The 23,506-nt window shown below is 36.2% G+C and overlaps 1 protein-coding gene across 1 annotated transcript in view; it reads left to right on the plus strand.

Annotated features, from left to right (window-relative positions):
- The window catches only part of ABI3BP (ABI family, member 3 (NESH) binding protein), a 126,662-nt gene that overhangs the window by 48,574 nt on the left and 54,582 nt on the right, over window positions 1-23,506 (plus strand). Inside the window, exons 31-41 of the mRNA XM_011999891.1 lie at window positions 1,556-1,612; window positions 2,649-2,708; window positions 3,366-3,446; window positions 4,141-4,200; window positions 6,400-6,474; window positions 7,570-7,626; window positions 8,299-8,370; window positions 8,803-8,850; window positions 9,565-9,630; window positions 11,812-11,886; window positions 15,152-15,226. Coding sequence (XP_011855281.1) covers window positions 1,556-1,612; window positions 2,649-2,708; window positions 3,366-3,446; window positions 4,141-4,200; window positions 6,400-6,474; window positions 7,570-7,626; window positions 8,299-8,370; window positions 8,803-8,850; window positions 9,565-9,630; window positions 11,812-11,886; window positions 15,152-15,226 — 726 coding nt within the window. The remainder of the gene's footprint in view (window positions 1-1,555; window positions 1,613-2,648; window positions 2,709-3,365; window positions 3,447-4,140; window positions 4,201-6,399; window positions 6,475-7,569; window positions 7,627-8,298; window positions 8,371-8,802; window positions 8,851-9,564; window positions 9,631-11,811; window positions 11,887-15,151; window positions 15,227-23,506) is intronic.

Here is a 23,506-nt window from a genome sequence, read left to right on the forward strand (position 1 = left end):
GGATGCCAACGATGGGAGTGATGGCCCGTGTGAGCACCATGTGGGTGAAGGCACAAAATGATCTGCTGCTGCTCCCCCTGTTGAGTTAGCAAAGGAGAACACAATTGGGATAGATCTGTGTGGCAGGTGAATTCCTTGCACTTTCTGCATATAGGTTTGTCTCTTACTATGTATCTTATTTACTTTTTTTTTTTTTTTTTTTTTTTTTTTTACAGAGTCTTACTCTGTTGCCCAGGCTGGAGTGCAATGACACAATCTCAGCTCACTGCAATCTCTGCCTCCCAGTTCAAGTGATTCTCCTGCCTCAGCCTCCTGAGTAGCTGGGATTACAGGCGTGCACCACCACGCCCGGCTAATTTTTGTATTTTTAGTAGAGACAGGTTTCACTATGTTGGTCAGACTGGCCTCAAACTCCTGACCACATGTTCTGCTTGCCTCGGCCTCCCAAAGTGCTGGGATTACAGGCGTAAGCCACCACACCCCACCTCTTATTTACTACTTTTTATTTCATTCAATTGTCCTCATAAAGACAAAATGCCTTAAATAGAACTTGCATTTTTATTTCTAGAAAAATATTTAAGTGCCTTCTGTCTTCCCACAGCCACATCAACAACTGTGAGGCTATCACAGGAGGAGGAAGCTTGTTTTTCACATCTTACTCTGTAGTATAGTCAAGGTCAAAACCTGTCCCAAAGATTGAAGCAAGAGAGTGTATCTGGGCAAATTGAACTTGTTTTGAGGGGTTCTGTACACATCTATAAGCTTAGAAAAAGAAAATGTTATGAAGAATAAGAATAAATAATTGGAAAGAAGTTGGGTCTTAAAATCTTAGAGATGAAGAGAGTCAGAAAGACAGGAGGGGGTAGAGGCAAGTCAGAGGGCACAGGCTTCCAGAAACACACAGGATTCTGCTTCTAAGTAGTGATGACAGCTGCATTTGGAAGGGTTTATAAGAGCAGCTGAAGAAAGTCCTTGAAGATATGACTCGAAAGTCTGCATCTGACCCAAGAAGCATCATCCATCTAGGGTCCCGCATTTTTATGATGGGAGTAGAGAGCTACTCTGCGTGTTTGTCCCTTATCCTGATTTGTTGAGTGCCTTTACTGCAAATGAAATCTCCCTAAGATTCACTTTGCTTTATTCTTTGCTGTGTCTTCTCTCAAACAGGCTGTTGACTATATTCTTGCTCATTTAGACACACTATTAAAGCTTCCACAAACATGCCAACAGTTACTAGGACAGTTAGATAAGTATATATTTGGCAAAATGCCTGAATAAGCTTCTAAGGAAGTCTTCTAGTTGGAATTAAGTACTCAGACACCTAGGAGAATATTATGTGGGCTTTACTGAGATGTGTGCCAAATTGTGTAGGCTGTGAGTAAGTGCCTCTTAAAAAATTGTTTATCTGGCTATAAGATGGCCAAATCTTCAAATAACAAGTATCAAATTTCAGAAAATTTCTTAAAATTGCTATATACTGATTGAAGCAGTATTATACTGAAAAGATATAATTTACTGGCTTTTCACAAGTGTTTATTTCATTGCTTTTAATTAGTTCCTGTTGCAGATCTTGAACCTGGTACTCTCAGAACTGAAGCTCCAAAAACCATGGGTAATAAGAATGTGTGTCCTTCAAATAGTGCTCTTCCTGCTTATTGTCATACCACTGTAGTCAGTTTCTTCTACATCGTAAGACCATTCTGTCATTCTTTGTCATCATTCCATTATAGTCTTTATCTTGAAATTATGCTAGACTCTATGTCAAATTATCAGTTGAATTTGAGAGAACTGTGCATGAACTAGTATCAGGACATCAAACTGCTTTTAACTGTTCAACGTTATGTCATGCGATCATGTGCATTTGTTTCGATGGCATTGACCATTTTAAGCTGCATTTGAAACATGAATCTCCAGCTATCCCTTATTTATGCTGCTTATTCCTCATCAATTATAGGGAAGCACAGTGTTTCTTTGCTCATATTGTTTTTCATTATATTAGGATCTGTGTAACATTTATTTTTTTGTTTCAAGGAATGATGTTTATAGTAAATTCTCAAATTGTAAAATGTACCTAAGTCTTGAAAGTTTTAATGATAGGCTTCCATAATAGGATAGACTGACTATTCATCTCTATTAAGGTTTAACAGTTTCTTAACTTTTACTGAATCAAGGAATACTTTGAGATTTTGATGAGCACAGTTTATTAATTACATGGTGTTCTTTATGCTTTCATACATATGAACTCTTTATTGTACCCGTAGTTATTTAAACAGTAGATAACAAGACATTTATCCCAACTTCTATAGAAGTGCAAATAGACTGATAAATGCCTTTTTCAGTAAAGTTAGAAAAGCATATATTATGCAAATGTGTAAAAAGCTTATCCAACAATCTTCCACTAATATGTAGCAAGAATCAGATAATCAAACATCTAGGAGAATGTCTTGTTGACCACATAGTGATATTAAACTGAGTGCAATGCTATCTTGCAAGTCTATCTTACGAGACTAATGAGTGCCTGACCATGGTTTGGCCAAATCTGCAAAAAACAAGTCTTACTTTTCTCTCAGTTCTGAAGCTTAAAAATTGACGTGTGAAATTAATATTCAAGTTAAATCTCTTTGCTTTATTTTATTATTTTTGTCTAGTTGTTACTACAGTCCTTGAACCTGACACTTTTAGAACCAAGGTTCCAGAAACAACATTAGGTAATGATATTCTGTATTCCTGAATAATTTTTCCCTGCTTATTTTCAAATCCGTTCCATCATTATCATAATCACATTGTCATCAGCTTTGTAGGACTATCTTGTCATCCTCTGCTGTCCTTCAACTTTATATTGTCCTTCAACTTATATTAGAGTATTAGTGATCCTTACAAGTTACCTATTATTTTCAAAAGCTATGCATGGACCTAGTTCAGAGTCTACCATGTAATCTTATTTGAATTTGTGTCATCTGCTTTTGTCTAAACAGCATTCATGTCTAAAGCTAAATTTCAAACCCAGTTGCTGATGGCTATATCTTATCTAAACTGACTAAACTCTAACAGTTCTTATGGTATCATGGATTCTTTGGCATACTCAAAAGATTTAGTGTGAGCCTAAGATTCTATCATCCAGAGTTTGGCTCTAGTGTTTTTGAAGTTAAAGATGTATGAGTCTCTTCACTTTTCAACTTGATTTTATACATAAGTTTCCTGTCTCAAGAATCTTTCAGTGATTAAAAAAATTAACAAAATAGAAAATATTTTAATCTTAAAAGACATATGACTTAAATCTCAAGGAAATATGACGTACTTTTAAAAACCTAAAGTTTGTCTCCAAAGCCACCTGCACTAGAGTAATCCAAAGTTTCTTCCTTCAGCTCCTAAAACACAACGGACACGTCGTCCCCGTCCCAGACCCAAAACTACATCAAGTCCTGAAGTACCTCAGAACAAATCGGGTAAATGTATGAATCCTTGGTTTAAGGAGCCAAGGAACCTGAACCCCGGTGGGCTGTCCCAATGAAGTCCTAACAAAATGCCTATGACAGGAAGTAACAGTCATCATGTTTTCTAAGAATCAAATTATTTGACATGGTAGCAGCTGCTTCTCATACAGAGCCGTCCAGGAGAACATGGCTTGGGGACACTTGTGTGCCTGATCTCCTAAATGACTTGGTTTGGATGACGTTTTTGGTCCCTCTTTAAAGGTGTGTTTACAGCGAGATTAGCGTACTCATGGGTATTTATTGCTATATCTGCATTGAAACATGTGATCCATTTGTTATAGACATGGTTACATAAACAGGCATTTTTTTCAACTTCCAAGAAAAGCAACAAGTTACTTTCGTATATATTTCTCTATATATTTTCATATCTGTTGCCTAAACAAATTTCCAAAGCAAACATCCATACTACTTAGAAAACCAAATACCTAGGAAAACCTCATGTGGATAATATCAATATATGTAGCAGAGTTCAAAGATTGTAACTCCCTTCTGTGATGAATTGTTCTAGCTAGTGTGGCCAAATCTTCCAAAAGCAACTATATGCTTCCTATCAATTCCAAAGTTTTAAAAAAAATTGTGTCTAATTTAAAACTCATGTTTGACAATAAAAATTGAGGGTTTTTTTTTTAATGTTGCTTTTGGTTAGTTTCTGTTACAGGCTTTGAACCTGTTGTTCATAGAACTGATGCTCCAGAAACAACATTTGGTAATGATTTTTGTGACTTGCATCAAATGCTTTTTATTGCTGTTTAAAAACCTACTTGAGCACCATCATGGCCGGAGTTGCTTCTGCTTCCTAAGACGCTGTTATTCCATTCTACACTTCATTTTAAAATAGTCAGCAGTCTTCGTGTTACCTGTTTTTCGCAGATGTCCCTGGACCCAGTGAAGGACAGCTGTCCATCGTGAAACTCTCTTTAAAATTGCACCATATGATTCAGTGTTAAATCTGAGATCCAAATTGGTATTTAGTATTTATAGACCTAAATACCCTTCCATTTGGTATTTAGATCTATAAAGCAACAATTAAGTACCATGAACTCCCTTTGAGTAACTTAGTTTCTATAAAACCTGTGTCTTAGTCTCATTATTTTCTTCCTATTTTAAGGAATAAGGTGTCCCTATTACATTAAAATAGCTTTTCCCTGAAAGTTCCAGGCTCCTCAATCACTAATGAGCTTGACCACTCTTCTTCACCACAGTTTAGCAATGGCTCTTAATCTTTGCTAAGTAGGAATCCCTCTGAATATCTACACATGTTCAATATTTATTCCTTTAATCACTTCATATGTGATATTTGAACTTCATACTAAGGGTCTCTAAGGGAACCCTTAGTGAGCAGAAACAAAGTAGTAATTTTTTTTAATTTAGGAAATAAACTCAAGAAAATCTAACCTGTTTTAGAAAACATAGGTCTACATACAATGCTTTCAATGCTTTCTAGACCTACAAACACTATAGCAACCCAAGATCATCATCTTTTAGTTTCAAAAACAGAAAGGAGGATGAATAGGGGTTATTCCATCCCTCAGACCTTAAACTCCCTAAAGCCTCTCAGTTGAAATAACAAAAATCTATGGTTTAGGTTTTAGAAGGTTTAAGGAGTCCCTCTAGCCCATTGCACTTGAATCACAGGTATCAAAATAAGCTTGAATATCTTCCCATTTCTGTGCCTTCAAAGAGAAAAGGCACTTATAGTGGTCAACAGCTTGACAATTACAGGACTCATTATTAGATTGATAGCTGAGGGAGATCTATCCAGTGGCTAAATTCATCGTGTGCCCTGCATAAGGACTGTATCTAACAAAGGATGGATCTTACACAGTTCTTGTTCCATTTCATTCATCTCTTTCTCAATGGTGCTGCTACTTTTGCTTAAGAAAACAATCACTTCCTCATTCTTTGTGTACCCAGCACCATATTAACAATTGAATGGGGTGGAATAAGGAGCAGAGGTAGAAACCGGAAGAAAGGACAGATTTTACGTCTTACAGTACAAAGTAATTGTGAAGAAACCCTAAGGTTTTCTTAGATACAGTTTTCTAGATATAGAGCAATTTCCTCCTATGAGAACTGCTTGTTTGAGTAGTAAAAACAGACAATATTTACAGGAGTCAAGGAACGATGTGGGCTGATGACAGAGAGTAGTTGGGCTTTGAAATAATTATAGGATTTGGATTATAGGGTGGAAGGGTGGGAACAGCGCAAATAAAATAAGTGTCAATACTTGTTAAGGGTGGCTAAGGGGATGGTGAAACTAAAATATAGAACAAAGCGCTCCTAGATGATATTCAACATTTTGTTAATGTTACTATCATGAAATCAGTTATAGGCAGCTCTTAGCTCTTGTGGGAACTGAGATTCAGATACAATAGTCCATGAGAACTTAATTTTCCAAATAGGCTCCTGCTTTTTCAGAGGGATATTTTGAATCAGGAGTCAGCAATTTTTTTTTCTGTGAAAAGTTAAACAATAACTATTTTAGAATTTGTGGGCCATTCGGTTTCTGTTACAGCTACTCAATTCTGCTGTTTTAGCTGGAAGGCAACCAAAGCTGATACATGAATATGCCCTGAACAATTTTAGTTCATTATATGGCTGTCTTCCAATAAAACTTTATTTGAACTTCATACCATTTTCACGTGTCATGAAATATCACTTTTCGTTTTTTCCCATCACTTAAAAAAAAATGTGAGAACCATTATTGGCCCACAAGCCAGGCAGAGGGCTAGACTTGGAAGGGCTATAGTTTGCTGACATCTGCTTTAAACAGGGCACATTCTGTATGGCTCTCTGTAACCTCATGATTTTCAGGGTCTGTGTGTGTTAGTCACTGCTACCTCTGTCTAAAACTTCCTATGAAATAAATAAAATTACTTTTACAATTGAGACCCTCTTCTTTCAGCTCCCACTGACCTGCAAACTCTTATTTTGAAACCGGTGACATCACCAAGCCTAGAAATGACAGAAAGTCAACCTGGTAAATAGATTGTTTTATTTGTCTGGGTATACTGTGTGCTTTAAGAGGCACACTGTAATTCTCTAAGTTCTATTTCCAAAGATAAAAAATGAAAAAGGAATACACATTAATTGTAAATATTGCACAATTTTGTGATTGCATATTGTTAGTAATACATGAATATTACTACTTGAATGTATAAAAATACTTTGCATTTGTATCATTCTAAAAATAATCACATATCTGATTAAGTGGTTAACAAACCACTTAGAAGAACTAATTTTATTATTTATCCTTATTTTTTCAACAGTTACAAGTTTGTGGCTCTCTTTAATAGTAAATTAAATTTGTGCTAAAAGAACACTAGTTCAAATGTGACCATCAAGGAAGGAGAAATTTCTCACTTCAGTAAAAATAATAAATTTCCTCATAAACAATGTGTACTCTTTAAAACATACTGCCCTTCAAGCCTGTAAATAGGCCAGGCATAGTGACTCACACCTGCAATCCCAACACTTCGGTAGGCCAAGGCTGGTGGGTTGCTTGAGCTCAGAATTTTGTGACCAGCCTTGGCAAAACCCCAACTCTACAAAAAATACAAACATTAGCTGGGCATGGTGGTGCACGCCTGTAGTCCCAGCTACTTAGGAGGGTGAGGTGGGAAGACCATTGAGCCCAGGAGGTCAAGACTGCAGTGAGCCATGTTCATGCCATCCTACCCATCTGGTTGATAAAGCCAGACCCAGTCTGGGTAAAAAAATGGATGCAAATTTTAAAAATCAGTATTAGCAATGTTGTTGCTGCTTCCTGACATTTATTTTAAAACACTGGATCCGTATATTTTTCTAGTATAGGACTGTAATTTCTTTCCATCTCTTCTGAGTATCTTTTAATTAGATAAATGACATTTTGGTACTCATGTTGAATGTACAAAGTAGGTTGCTAATGGTAACCTACAGTAGTTATAATGTTGTGAATTCAGTTCAGTTATGAGAGCTTCCCTTAGTGTTAATAATGTTGTTATCCTAACATTGAACACGTACAGGATGCAAAGCACTTTTGTAAGTACTTACAACCTATCCTTTATCAATTGTACCATTTTCTGTTTTTTACTAGTTTCTGATGTTCTGGAATCGGTTACATTTAGTACTGAGTCACCAAAGGAGACTATAGGTAAAAATGTTCCCCAATGGGAAGTCAAGCATATGTGCTTTTCCATCTCATTGCAAAGTCATCTCTGGATGTCCTCATGCTTTGTGACATTTCATAGCCACCTGCTCCTCCCAGCTTGGCTGTGCTCATCCAATGGGTCTTGAATGTCATTGTATACAGCACATTGTGTTCACATCTGCTGTATTGCTATGCAAGTTTCATAATTTCCTTATTCTCACTCAAAGTGAAAAATTTAACCTTTTCTGATTGCTCTTTCAATATGAATATGTACATATATGCCCAACCTATTTTTCATTTTCACATCACTTTTAGGATTCATCCCATGCTTTTGCTCTCCAAGTACTCATTCTATGTGTGTTTCTAACTGGAATTCTTATACAAAAAAAAAGTGAAAGTGGGATTATCTGCTTTGTTCCAGGTAGAATTGCTGTTGAGTCTCCCATACATTGTGTATGGGGTGTGCGTTTCCCACATAGCGCACTGCCTTCATTTCCTGCTTTCATTGTGCCCTCCTAAATTGTGGTCATCTTCATAATCTACCTAAATGTTAATTATTCTCAAGAGTGTATCTGCTTAAGATAGCTCAATTCTTTTTCAAATTAAATGCAGGGTTCTATTACAGCATGCTTTGGGCTGCCCACCACTAACCAGCCATTCCCGTTTCTTCCCTAGCACCAGCCAAAACAGACTATGTATATCCCACTGCCAAAGCACCACTCTGGCCAGAGGAGCCAAAGACTGAAGGTAGCAAAGGTTTTAATGCTTAGATTCATTTTTTCTACACATTTTAAATTAACCTCAGTTACATCCATGGAATATGACATTGATTCACAAACAGATTTGAAGAGCTATAGCTTCCAACGTTCTTGAATTCTTAAGGTGATAATTGACTGTCTCTGAATACAGAAATAAATTCCTGTTTCTCTGCTGAAGTCTAAAGGTTGAGGTATAATAACATTGGAAACCCAGTTAATGACAATTAAAACATAAATATTAATTGGTGAATTAGTATTATAGAATAGGATTTTTCTCCTAATTCTTTTTTCCTGTCTAAATCCATTGTCCTGTCTGTAAAATTATGATGCAAATTCTTAATAAAGTTTGATATTCACAAAAATACTTCACTATAGCTTAATATCTTAGTTTCTAAAATTTTTCTCCTTTGTTTTGGCACAGTTGTGGAATCTGTTACATATGTGTCTGAACCACCTGAGACCACACTAGGTAATAACCTCGGTAGCCCAACGCTGTGTGCTTTCTGTCCTCATTGCCACCATCGCCTGAGAACCTCCGGGTCTATCTCATTGTGAATTCACGTTACACCGTCACTCTTCACCATGGCAGTTGCTTTTCTTTCAAGGTGCTCCTATCCATAACCATTGTCCAAAAATGTCTTTCCTCCCATAAAGTCAGCAGAACTGTTGAATCTAAATTTTTTTTTTCCTAACACCGTACATCCTGCCAGCTTGGCATTGTGTCGAATGTTTCAGATAATGCTTTTTCGGTGTGATGATCCATTTATACTTTCTGACCTAGCAACATACTTTCCATTAACACTCATCCCATCACATTTATTTACATACGTGGTTTTCTTCTCCATTCTTTAAGTGAAAGTCAGTGCTGCTTAAATGACTCATACTATAATATTTTTAAAATTCTTTTTCCCTTCATGATTCCTATTGAATATATCTTTCTGGCATTGTTGAGGAGGTAGAGTTCTAATGTGAAATGAGAATTTTAGAAGTACTTTGTAAGCTGCATCTGCAACCATTTTTTTTTTAACTAAATGCATTATGAAGGAGTAGGAATGCTGTTTTGCTGCAGACTTGCAATTTTCTTTATTTTAAAAAATGTATTTGTTACCATCCTGCCTGTTATCTGTACTCAAGGTCTGTCGAGTGCTATAGTAACCCGCGTACTTTCCTTCAATTACCATAGAAACGTCGCCTCTGCCTTCTCAATCTATAACCCTACCCAGCCCAGATGAGCCTCAGACTGAACCCGGTAAATACGTTATTTTGTATGTCATATATGAGGTGAGTGTTCACAGAATGTCAGCATGGTCACCTCAAGACATCAGAGGCCCTGACTTTATCATTCTGCCCACAGACTTTGATGGGTAATCCTATCTGTCTGATGTCCCGCTGTCGTTGATAATTACTCAAACGGCAGTGTTGTTCTTTAGGACATGGTTGAAAAATACCTCTCAGTTACTCTGCAAGTGTTTAATTCAGGGAATAGGAATGCTTCTGGGAAGAACATTTATATTCTGTTCCATTTTAAAATATGTATATTCTGATTTTAATTCCAATTCATCTCAACTAGTTTTACAAGTTCTGTGATCATGTAAAAAGTATTTTAAGCTTTCTGATTTGAGTTTGACTTTCAAAGAAACCTCCAGAAACAGGTTTGACTGCAATCCACATAAAAGGGGGTGTACTGGCCAGTCACCTTGTAGCTATTCAGATACCTTACTTCTTTCCACTCCTTTCTGCAGTGCTTTGGCCATTTCACTGCACACAAATAAGAAAAAACAAAATCAAAACAATTACTTTGGCTTATCACAAAACCTTTGTGATAAGCCAAAGTGGAGTTTGAAATGAATGAAAAATAATCAACATGAATAACTAAATATGCCTCTTATTTAAAAAAATCCTCTTAATAGCTATAGGTTTCAATGTAATAGAAGGTTATAAATAAACCCAAACTTCTGTTTCGATTGTCAGTAAATTATTTTTATATTACTCTGTTTCAAAGGGAGATGCGGATTTCAAGTTTACTCACTGTCTGCTGAATATCCTACTAGATGTTGCCTATAAACCCTACAGTTTTTTAACAAAAAAGAAAACCTACATTGACTAAAATAATGAAATCTGACAGTTATACCTAACTTTTCCAAATTTTGTTCTTAATAACTATAATAATATTATTGGAATGTCTCATTGTAAATACTGCTATTAGTGATTCTTATCTCATTCTGTATCGTTTTTCATGGAATTGCTTCATGACATGCCTAACCTTCAGATGGTCTTTCTTATCCTCTGGGGAAAGTAAGTGGCATATCAGTTAGAACCTTAGCAAGTAGGGTAGTTGAGAATCAGAAAATCACAAACTGTGAGAAACTCTAGAATGACAGAATTTTAAGATTGGAAGGGTTCTTAAAAATTGTGTAACTTTTGGTGAAGAACCTGAGACCATAGATCCAGTAATTAGCAAAGGGAGCTCTAAACCCCCAGGTTCCAGGCTTCTAAACCAGATCATCTCCAACATTTATCAGTATTCATCTCTCTACAGGCAAGAAGATTCCACTGAAACCATTGTATACCTTGTGTTTTTTCATTTAGTATCAGGAAGAAGATTCTGCAGACTCCTTCAGAAACTTCTGGTGTCAAATAACTCTTAACTTTCAGCAAGTTTTTCTTAAGGTGTCTGAAGCTACATGACATTGACCATGTTTCTTCTTACCTTTCTTTATCCCAAACACATTTTAGTTCAACCAGATGAGGTGTTTCCACAAGCTGCAACCTTGCATCTGATAATCCCTTTCCTTCAGCAGGATAGATTTTTCATTTTTTTGGTGAAGAAAAAATTGGTTTTTACACTGATTGTCCTAGAATTTCTTTAGGATTTGCTCAGCAAAGGAATAACTCTCCATAGAAAATATCCTTGATGTTCAATTTATCTTCCCTCTTTTCCCCTATATAACCAATAAAACTGCATTTTGTTTAGTAACATTAATTTTCCATTAGCACTTGCTATTAAAATATGTTGTATATTTGGACTATAACTTGTTAACTTTGTTTTTTATTTAGAAAACATGTATTTGCATTTAAAAGAGTACAACTAAATATTCTGATAAAATTATATGAACTTACAATAAGGATGAATTCTTGTTGTTATGAATTTATTTTCGAACTATTTAAAAGGTATTTGATGTCAGTATTTCTGAAATCCCAAGTTTCATTTTGCCAGCTGAACATCTTAGATATCATTTAATGTGACTTTTTGTTTTGTTTTCTGTTACATAAAAAAGTTGCCTTCCTACACTTTACAGATCTTTAGGAGCCTTAATCGTTGGGTATTTAGGTCTTCAGCCATTCGGTAAACATCTCTGAGCTTCTAGAGGCTTAGGTACTGTCATTCTTGAAGGGCTCAAGATTTCCGAACCTATATCCTTTCTTTTAGCTCCCAAGCAGACACCACGTGCTCCTCCTAAGCCAAAAACATCGCCACGCCCAAGAATTCCACAAACACAACCAGGTAAAGATATATTTTACATTTTAGCTTGAAAAGTTTGAGGTTAGTGGGCTTATTCTAGCAAATTGTTCATTAATAGTTATGATAGCAGATTGAGTCTTTAACATTTGCAAAGCAAGTCTTCCTCTGTAACCTAATAAACATTTAAATTTCTTTTTGGACTTACTGAAAAAATACATCATTGGAAGAGCTTATTCCACAAAGCTTCCCTTAATGTTGTGTTATTGAAGATGAGGTGGACATGAATGGCATTGCTTAGAAAGAGTAGCCTGCCTACTTCCTTTTCCTTCCCCGGCCTGAGACTACACTCCTATCCCTTCCACTATTCCTGAATGTGCTTCCTTCTGTCAATCATCTAATTTGACATTTTCCTCAATACATGGCCTGACTACAAGAAATGTGTGAGGTGTACCCACCCAGGATACCGGGAAAGGAACCTTTGCTACCACTGATCTGGTCTGGGGAAAGGAAAATGTTTAGCACCGTCACATCATGCTTGATCCAGGTGGTGATTCTTGATTCCCACCACAAATATTTTACTCATACCTCAGAACCTCTGCCATTAGGTACTGTCATTGTTGTTTTTCTGCAGGGGAAAAGAAAACCCCTGTAGTTTTAGGTGTGGTCTCTAATATCAATTGAGGGAAATTTTACCCATCATTAAATTTTTTCTATGATTTTAATTCTGCCTTATTTAGCACAATTTTAAATATGTTCTAATTACTAAAACTTAGTTATGAAAATAATTTATTCTGATAATAAATATATGAAGGTACCAAGGCAGCATTCCTCCAAAATAATATGAAATTTTAAATAATACATTTGAAACATTAACATACTAAAAGTCTGAGAAAATAATGATTAGTGAATAATAATGAATATGAATAAAAACATCAAAGTTTTAAGAATATGCCAAATTATTAAAGTATATTAAATTTGTTATAATAGGAAACTAAAATCTAACTTTAAAAAAGACAAAATTATTTGAGAAGAAGCTCTCAGCTTTGGATTTGAATATAAAGCATAGAACAAAAGTAGAAAACAAATGGGAAGAAGAAAGCATGAAAACCTGAATGTTGAACTATAAAAGATGAAAAATAAATACTAAAAATTAAAATGCTCAGGCATGAATCATGGTCAGTACAAAATTTTTAAGGTAAAGGAGATATGAAGTAATAGGACAAAATTATTTGCAATTTTATCTTTTTGAGATGCACTTTATACTTTTTATTAAAATGCAGTTTAGTAAATCAGGAGCTTGCTCTAATTTTCCATTATTATACTATATTCTAAATTTCAAATTTATTTCATTTTGACTTAGACTTTTAGCCAACCTTTCTTGACAAGACAGGCTCTTCAGAGATTCACGTGCTCAGTGAGTTCCACTCTCTTAACTCTGAAACCCTGGAGTGGCTGCCAGACTGTAGTGAGAGAGCCTTCTGATGTCCCGATTGAAGCAACTTCCAGTCCATCAGCATCTCTTGTGGAAAGTAGCTGCAAACCAGACACTTCTGGCTTTGTCAGTGCTGCTTAATGTAAGGGAACAATTTGGAAAACTGGTCGTGAAAAACAAAATGCATTCTACTTATTCTTTTTCAAAGTGGGTAGAATTGAGACCTCCTTATCCCACAAGAATGTGACTCGTGTAATAGGTTCCAGCAGTATCCTGGATTTTGATAGTTTTTCAAGGAAGTGTGTATATGTACACGTATATATCACAAAATATTTTAAAGACAAATAGTCAAATTCTAATACTTCTTCCCTTACCCTTGGCTGGTTCCTGCAAATTTCAAAAAGTCATTTGGACAGGAGAGTGTCCTGTTTGTATGCATGATACCAATACAAACTATTGTTGTTGGGCTATAATATCATCTATCAATAGTATTTACAACTTAAAGTGCAGCAGATTTTGTTTGCCACCTTTCACATAATAAGATTCTGTAATTTGGGCATGTCACCTTTATTGTTAGTGTTACTGAAAGCGTGTTTATAAATTGGCAACGTTTAAATCTATACTTGGCATTCAGAGGCAAAATGAGATCTAAAATCTGAAAAAATGCATAGGGAATATTTGATAAGTCAATAAAGTTTGATTTCTTAGATCCCAGTGTTTACAAGTAATAGCAACATTATTGTTAATTGGATGCCTAGAATTTCTTATAACCATCAAAATTATGGGTGCTCCTAGAGTTTGCATGGGCAAACAATGTGAAAATCAGAATATACTCAGATTCTTCAAAACCAAATTTGTAAAGCTCCTTGAGAGGTGGAAAAAAATTATAATAGTGTAATTTTCCCATCATTTTGACATTTCACATTGGATTCTTATAACCATATCTTGAGTTAGGGCGGGTTTATTATTTCACCTTAAAAAATGAGAAGCAAGTGAAAATCTGCCCTGCAGAACTGGGATATAGAGAGCCCAAGTGTTTAGACCTATTGATAATGTTTGATCCTCAGCATTTGGTTCAAGTCCTGACTCTGGTACTTAACCATAGCCTCGAGCAGATGCTGTCACACACCCGAAGCTCTGTTTCCTCAGCTTTAAAGTGTAGCTAATAATTCCTTCCTCCCAACATTATGGTGAGACTCAAAGGGTGTAAACCTTATAAAAGCACTTTTGAAATCGTAGAATACACTATAATTGTTAGACTTATTTTCCTGGTGTCTATTATATTAGTACCTTATTATTCCCAAGGAACAGTTGTGGAAATCTAATTTTAGTTGTCAACAAATTCATTTGAAGGTTTCTCTGGGGCCAGAGAAATGCAGGGCGGGTAAGATGTGAACCAGCCCATTCCATTGCATTGTCTGCTTCCCAGTCTGCTGTTGCCCGAGAGGACTTCAAGCATATCCATGCTCCATAGGATTCCACCCTGACCTCACCATCTTTACCTACTTTGTCTTTAAGGAAAGACATAAAAATGGGTTTAAGGAGAAGTCAAGCAAACATGTCCAGTAAAGAAAAGCTCTCTTACATGCATTCAGTTGCCGTCTCCTCTGAAATAGATTTCTAAAAAGTCGTCCTCTTACTCTGATGCTTTGTAATTTGAAATTTTGCAGTTTCTCAGATTTCACTCTTCTATAATTATCTGGAATTCTAACTAAGCTATTTGTAGAGCTTAAGGATTGGTCTTCTGTCTGACTCCCATATGGGTAATACTTTGTTTTGTCAGTGTTCAGGCTACACCTTGGCATGCCTTATGTGTTAAGCATGACTGGAAGGTGCTGAAACCAAATGACTTACAATATGAGTTCTCTCTTTCAGTTCCTAAGGGGCCCCCGCATATTACTGCAAAACCAAAAACGTCACCGAGTCCAGAAGTGTCATACACCACACCTGGTAAATGCTTTATTTCATGTTTAAGCCAAACGCGTTCGACTGCCCCACTCTGCTTCAGTGAAACATGAGACTTGATGGAAGTGAGGTCAATATTTCACTTATTTTTAAATCCCATGTTGTATCATATGTGGTATAATTTCAGAAGTTTCATAAGAGTGTCCACTTGTTCATCTAGTAAAGCTGTGATCGCAGTCAAAAGGCAGAGAATTATGCCAAGGTTAGAATGTCTTTCCTAGAACTAAAGTTCTCTTATTCCCTGACTTACAAAAAAATGCTGCCAATTCTAGCTATGCTATGCTCAAATATTTCACTAAACACAAAGATAAAGACTTTTGCTCTTCCCTACAAATGATAAATTAGTGTTTTTACAAATAGAGGCAATGATGTTTAGTCATTTACTTGGATACGTAAATTGTACTATGTCCACACTGAGTTTTTTCCCTGTCACATTCTATTTTATGGAGACATAGCTTGGGTTAAGAAATTTCTTTCGCATACACTCAATGGTTTCTTTAGTTACAAATCTGTTTTTTGCCAATCATCTGAGAAGGCCTTTTGTTCACATATGGGGAAGGTAATCTCGTGTTTGTGTAGTATCCAGGGTAGGGATTCCAAGGGCCCAGACATTTCATGGATATTACCACCACTATTTACATGAAGTCTTCAAGTGGCCTCAGGAAGCCACTGGTAACTGAACAACTTTCTCTAAAAAGCCAAGCTCATTTTTAACTAGAGAATCTGGGAAATACTGTGAGTTTTTTCTCTTTCTTTTTAAAGGTACAATTATCATAAATTCCTAAATGCTCCTAAAAGCATATAGAACATTCCCAGAGCCAAATAATTTCTAAGCTATAGTATAAAATGATAGCATTTTGGAAGCAAGCCTGAATTCACTTGCTATAATGTTTTCCAGATTGTATAAGCAAAGGCTATTATTGCTGCTGTGGTATAGACAATTTGGTGGTGGTGGTGGTAGCAGGCTAGAGAGAATCTCCTTTGCCCTGAAGTCTAGAATGTAAATTTGTACCACCCCAAACACAATAGCCAATATTATAAATAGGAAGTAAGAAAAAAACCTCATCTCACTTGCAAAAGATCAGCTTATTTTCAATTGTGGAAATGAATGTAATGGAAATTAATTTGTTATCCATAACAGTAGATTTGAGTGACTTTATTTACTTTCCCTTTTCAGTATAAAAAATAATATTATTGGTATAATCTCATTACACCAATATATTGAATAGTTAAGTTTTTTTCCTCTTTTAATATTTGCCCTACTGGGCATAAGTTGGCCATTATTGAAGCCAGGTGGTGAGTACTTAAGAATTCGTTCTACTATTTTTCTACTTTCATATACCTTTGGAATTTACTATCATAAAATTATTTTTAAGGTATTTATTTTAAAATCTTTTCTGTTAGCTAGTCCTTCTCTTCAACCACATTCTTCAAATGTTCTCCCACAGCTAAGTTATAAAGAGCAAACCACTTTTAGCAGGAAAGAAAAAAAAAAAAAACTTGCCTTAATTCTACCAACACCTTGTTTTTCATAGAAACTCTAACCTGTGATCTTGATCCCTGTAACAACACAAATAGTTAACAACTATCCCTATTTATACGTTTTATCCGGAGTTTGAATGAGCAGAGTAGAGAACTGCCTCCTGGAGAACTAGGGCCTGTCTTAGTGGTCTTCTGTCACCTCTCCAGCTCCATATGTTCAGAGTTAAGGTTCTGTCCCTAAACCTGGTGTTGGCCCTGCCATATGATCAGGCTTCTTCTCCCTTGCCCCAGGGGTGTGGCACCCCCAGGAATAATCATAAGGCAACTCGTACTACATTTCAGTTTTCTCAGAAGTGTTCAAACACATTGGATTCTGATGTGTTCAGACAGTTTTTAGATTTTATCTAGGCTCAGATTCATACCCTAATGAACCCAATACTTTGTTTACCAGGTCCTGTGGGTTATACTTCAAAAAAACAGGGTAAATGACATGTGTATTTTAATATGTATTAGCATCCTGGAGAAATAAACTCTTCTGTAAAAGTCTAAAAATTTAAAATGTAGTGCTGAATTCAGGACAGCGTTATATTTCGTTGTGACATTTATCTCAAGATTTATTCTGAGAGAGATCAGAAGTTACAAACTTGGATTTCTTGACCTTATCAAAGAGGAAGTCAGTCTCAGATTCATTGTACAGCACTTCCATTCTGTAGATTCCTAGGCATAACACCAGCTTCATCCAGTGAGGCCTTTAGAAAAACCCTTCCAGCCACTCAGTTGAATTATCTATAACATTTAATGAGGAATCTTGACAAATTGAGCCCACACTCCCTGCCCACACCAAAATGAAAGTGACTTTTCTCCACATCTACCTTGGAAGAATGATTTAGAATTCAGAGCAAATAACTCCCTCACTAGAAAATAGGTGCCATTTAACTTGGAGTCTAAACAGGAGGTTCCTGGCTCAACAGAGCTCTGTCTTCCTTATGAGTTCCTTTCTACACCAAGACCTGTCTTGGCTTTGTGGTCAACCTTCCAGCCCCCAGGCATTGGGATAGATTTCAGTCATCAGGAGGAAACCAGGAAGAAAATCTAGATTTCAGCAAGCTATCCAAATCCTTATGAATGTTCCATGTGTCTCTTCCCTTTGGAAAATTATTTGTAGTCACACTCTTCAGGATTTCTGTAGTTTTATGTTTTCAGTTAAACTGGTTTTAAGGGGAGTTTTTTGTGAACTAATTAAGAATAAGTATTTAATTCTGAATATTTCTTAAAAATTGAGCCTTATTGGTTAAAATGATAGAGTTCATAAAGCAATCATTTGCTTGGATTACGTACTTTAAAATATTGCCAGATTTATATTAGGGAGAAACCTGATTGGACATTCACCTAATAAATGTATGTTTTCTGATATAGTCTTAGAAGACAATACATTTAGAATTGAGCAAGCAAGATAACAATAGTTAACAATTATTTCCATTTATACTTTTTGTCAAAATAGGAGCTGGGATGAGCAGGGTAGAGAACTGCCTCCTTAAGCTCCTACTGTTATCATTACTGTTCTACAGTGTTTCATTATCATCCTCTAGACATTTTGCCATTTTTTCCTAAAGCTTCTTCTTTTTCCCCTTAAGGATGTACTATGTAAATTTATCCTTTGTTAAAATACTTTTTTTTTTTTTTTTTTCAAATCAATTTTCCTAGAGGCAAGATGTCTTTCTTCTCAAATATGAGAATTCAAATCAGGAGTTAATCAGCAATTTGCTTATTTGCCTGATGATATATTAAACATCAATATGCTTTCCCCTCAAATTTTAGTGACTCAGTACCTTTCTCTTTGCCTCAAAATCTCCATAAGCTTGTATATGCCACTGATGTGATTAATAAATTATTTCTTTAGATCTTTCTTTTCTGTTTTTTTTTGTTGTTGTTGTTTTGTTTTGTTTTGTTTTGTTTTTTTGACAGGGTATCACTCTGTTGCCCAGGCTGGAGTGCAGTGATGCAATCATAGCTCACTGCAGCCTCGATCTCCGGTGCTCAAGTGATCCTCCTGCCTCAGCCTCCCAAGTAGCTGGGACCGCAGGTGTAAGCCACCACGCCTGGCCTAGATTTTTTAATACTGTTTTACAATTCCCTGGAAAAGAATTAGAGACTTTTGGGAGAGGTCAATTTGAGTCTTTAAAATGTTGCTTAGCAAAGTACAGTGCTGGTTCATGGGAATTGCCCATCTTTTCCAGATTTGTTCTTTAAAAAAAAATGCACTAATGCATGTTCAATTCAACAAATATTGATTGCCACTTATCTGCCTGGTTCCATGCTTAGGGATAAAATCAGGATTAAAAGAATCAGATATGATCTCTACCACCCAACACAGTACAGTGGAGAAAACAGGAAAAATATCAATAACTATAAAACAAGCCAAATCTCAGTAATTAATGGGTTAGTGATATAAACAAAAAATGAAATAACAGAAAAGTAATACATTCTAAATGTATGAATTAGAGAAGGTATTATCAAGAAAATGAACTTTAAGATAGATTTTAATAGATAAGTAGCTATTGATGATTTTTAAGAAAGCAAAGATTCAGAGGTATAAAAAGTACTCCAGGCCAGGCCTGGTGGCTCACGCCTGTAATCCCAACACTTTCAGAGGCCGAGGCGGGCGGATCACGAGGTTAGGAGATCAAGACCATCTTGGCTAACATGGTGAAACCCTGTCTCTACTAAAAAAAATACAAAAAAATTAGCCAGGCGTGGTGGCAGATGCCAGTAGTAGTCCAACTACTCAGGAGGCTGAGGCAGGAGAATGGCATGAACCAGAGAAGCAGAGCTTGCAGTGAGCCGAGTTCACGCCACTACACTCCAGGCCAGGCGACAGAGCGAGACTCCATGCTCCATATAGCTGAGAAACAGCATGATTCGGAATGACTACACTGCTAGGCATATGATGAGATTATTGAGAGATGAAAACAATGTAAATTGGATTCATATGTTTGAGGGCTTTTAGGTTATGCTAAGCACTTCAAAAAATTTTTCTTTAGACAATTAGGAGATACTAAAATTGTGCGTGTTTCTTTTTGTAATCTTGGGAGTGATATAATTACATCTGTATTTTAGAAAGATGGCTGTGATTTTTTCAAATGGAATATTAACTGGCAAAAAAAAAAAAAAAAAAGGCCAGAAATCGCTTAGTAGGTTTGCAACAATCCAGAAAGATAAGTCTGAGAAATTGAACTAATTGTGGTAGAAAGGAAACTAAGGGAATAATGCTGAAATGCCTTTGTATATGGAACTATGAAGACCTAGAGAATGACTGAATGCTGTTATGGAGAGAAGGGTGGCAATGCTGTTCCTAGCCTGGGCAAGTGGTAGATAATAATGCCATTAACTGAGACAGGGAACAGAGAGAGTAATAAAGATGGGTGTGCACATGCTAGGCTTGCAGGGCCAGGAGGACTTTGAGTGGGAAGACCCTAACTGATGGTTGAAAATGTTGTCTGGACTTCTTAACAGAAGTCAGGATTTGGGGCACAGATTTAGGAGCCACTTGTTTACATCTAGATAGTTCTTAAATCTTGGAAAACATAATAGAGGAGAAAATATAGATGGAGAAAATAAGCCAGAAATCAAATATTTAGGCAGCATAGTTATATTTAAGGAGTAGGCAGGGGAAAAAGAGCCTCCAGATGTCAAAAAAGATAAGAGAAAACCAGGAAAGGCGCTGGGAGATGAGGCAGGAAAAGGCCTAAGAAGGGAAGTTTAGCAATGGCATTGCAGTGGCAATGAGAAGGAGAGGGATCAGAAGAGGCTGCCAGCTCAACCGTGCATGTGCAGAATCCCATTCTCTGAAACCTTTAGGCTGTATGCTTCAGAATTAGCAGTTTCCAGATTTTAGAAACTTACATGAGTACATATACCATTGATTAGAAACATTAATGTGTATTCTGTGAGCAGTATGAATAGTCTTACCAAGCAGAAGACCTAAAACCTATAAACAGCCCTTAGATCAGTATAAGTTATGTTTTGCCATTGAATAAATTAAGAGAAAACTCAACTTTCAGAGTTTCTGGACTTAAGAATATGATTAAGGCATTGTTGCAGGAAATGAGTGGAGGCTGGACCACAGTGGATGAAGAAGATACATCTAAAAGGTGAGGAAGCAGAAGCAGATAGATGGTTTTTTTATTAAAGGAATGAGAGCAAGAGAGAGGGATTGTTTGAAGGAGAAGCCATGTCAAGGGAATGATTCTTTTTTAGGATATTAGAGCATTCGAGCTGTTTCATAGGTAGAGGGCAAGTAACTCATGGAGGAATGAAAACATGGACAAATAGAAATGTAACAGAAATAATGGAAAGTAAAAGGCCTCAAATGAGATGGAAGGGAGGGTGGTCCAAGAGCACAGGGAAAGCCAGCAGGTGGCCTCCTACGGGGCTTCCTCTCAGACTGGACCTAATGGTACAAAGTTAGAATAAAGGAATAGAGAGTATAGATTAAAGGAATAGAATAGGGTATGGAGTCTATACGTGTTACTTTTCTAACAGAATCAGTCTCTTGGTAGCCTATTGCCAGGGTAAACCTTATTGCAGACTTCGTATTCTAACTTTGTCAAGAGGAAACACATTAATTATTTTCTAACTCTATCAAAACATTCATGCATGTTCATTTACTTTTGTCTATGATAGACATTGTGCATTCCTACTTGTCTTATGTTAGTTGGACTTTTCTTTGGAGTGGCACGCTTTATTGAACAAAGACAGTTTGGTTAGTAGTATAAATGGAGTTGGTTAATATAATTAAATCTAAAATTATAATAATAGTAAATATTCTTATAAAGAAATCAAAACTGCTTTCTCAGAAAATTGTCATCATTATTTTCATTGATGAGTTTCTCCCAGCATGAAAGATGTAGGTTTTAGGGATCGTGCTTTTGTTCAGTTTAATATACAGGGGAATGCCACATAGGAAAAACAGAAAAAACAACTTGAATTTCTTGGAGCTGTAGTTGACCAAGTAGGAGAATGATTCATATTACTTTCCTGTAAATATTTCTATTTCTTTCCTTTCCACTGATTTCACCTGCTTAGGAAGTCTGCTATGGCAGTTTATTAAATCATCACTTCATGGTTAAAAAGAAAAGTGCCAATTTTAGCAGCTGGAATCCACATTACCCCAGCCTAAATTCCTCAGTAAGCTAGAGCAGCAGTGAATAATGTATTTACAGTATGGTGGATTTATTAGTACCACATCTCTTCCCAGCTTCTCCTTTCCTTAATCCCAGCTCCTTTTTGTTTGGTGGAGTACTGTAACTAACTCGGATATTTATAAACTGAAGGCTGCTTTGAATGTCCATGACCTTTACAGAGCTAAATCAAAGTGCCTTCTTCAGCCTCAAGATAAACATTTTGTTTCATTTATAGCTGGAAATTTCTTATATTTTACTATTTAAATCCTCCAAAAAACTACACGCAAAGGCAAAATGTTCAGTATTGTGGTGGGCTTTCTCTACCTTATCAACCACTAATCTTTTTAAAGTTTCCTTTTCTCTTTAAGAAAGCAATCCATATTTTCAAATTCCCTTGGATGTTACCTTTTAGCTCATAGAAGTTCTGAGTCAAGTTTCTGTTCAGTGCACCAGTTTTCACAACTGTAATTTCACTAATACCTAGCAGCGTAGTCTAAGAACAGATGTGGCATGCAAGTTAAACATGATTCCCAAAAACAATAAAAAGACATTGTTCATTTTATATAACTTATTTCTCCACTAATGGTAAAGTGGTGCTTGGCCACCTCATAATAATAAAATAAAATTTTAAAAAGAAGGTTTCTTCATCTTTCTTCTAAGGCAGAGTTCTAGCCTGAATCATAATTTTTTTCCAGCATTATATAAGATGCAAGGAAATTACACTGCCTGACAAAAAAGTAGTGGTGTGTATGAAAGGCTTAGCGTGGTAGGAAAACCTTTCATTGAGAGATTAGGTCTGGGTAGGGCCTCTTTGTGGGGAAACTGAGTTGAAGTACTTTACCCTATTTGTGGAATGAGATTTTGTTGTAGAGATCCGGTAGGAACAAATAGGCAAATCCCCCTAATATTTTCCCCACTGAGAAATAGGGTACCAAGTTTCCAATCTACTGTTTAATTTTGCTAAAACATTAAAAAATATACTGGATTTCAGGGACTGCATATACCAGTAGGCCTATTGTTCAGCTGACATTTTTGTCTTTTGTTTTCATATGCTTATGTCGAGCATGCTTGACACCTAATATACTAGAAGCCACATCACTAAAGAAGACAAAAATGGCAACAGCTATCATTTACTAAGTAATAAGTACTATCATTAACTTTACATGTGGTGTCTTCTAATGACTAGTTGATTCCTTTTGCTTCATTTTCTGCCCCCAGTAACTGTAAGGGCCATTTAGAATAAGACTGTGTTATCTTCTTACATATTCAAGACTTTTCCATTTCTTATTGTTTCCCTCGATTTGTAGCCATTTTTGTACTTTAAGATATATATTTTTTGTTGCTGTTAGTGGACTTTACGCATGAATATCAAACAGCAGCTAACCACTTTGTGCAAAACCTGACTTTCTATTTTGAAAGCCACTTGAGGGAGCTCTACCTCATTGTTGAATTATGTTAGCTATCTCCTCCTCTTCCTCAAGGAAGACTTCAAAATGAACTGTGACTGACTTCATTTCTGTTTCACTGCCACCAGAACCTTCCCTGCATAGCAACATTTTTCCATTTTGAAGAAAACAGGCATCTTCTCAACTTTGGTCAT

This window comes from Mandrillus leucophaeus, unplaced genomic scaffold (assembly GCF_000951045.1).
Source record: "Mandrillus leucophaeus isolate KB7577 unplaced genomic scaffold, Mleu.le_1.0 Scaffold608, whole genome shotgun sequence".
NCBI lineage: Eukaryota > Metazoa > Chordata > Mammalia > Primates > Cercopithecidae > Mandrillus > Mandrillus leucophaeus.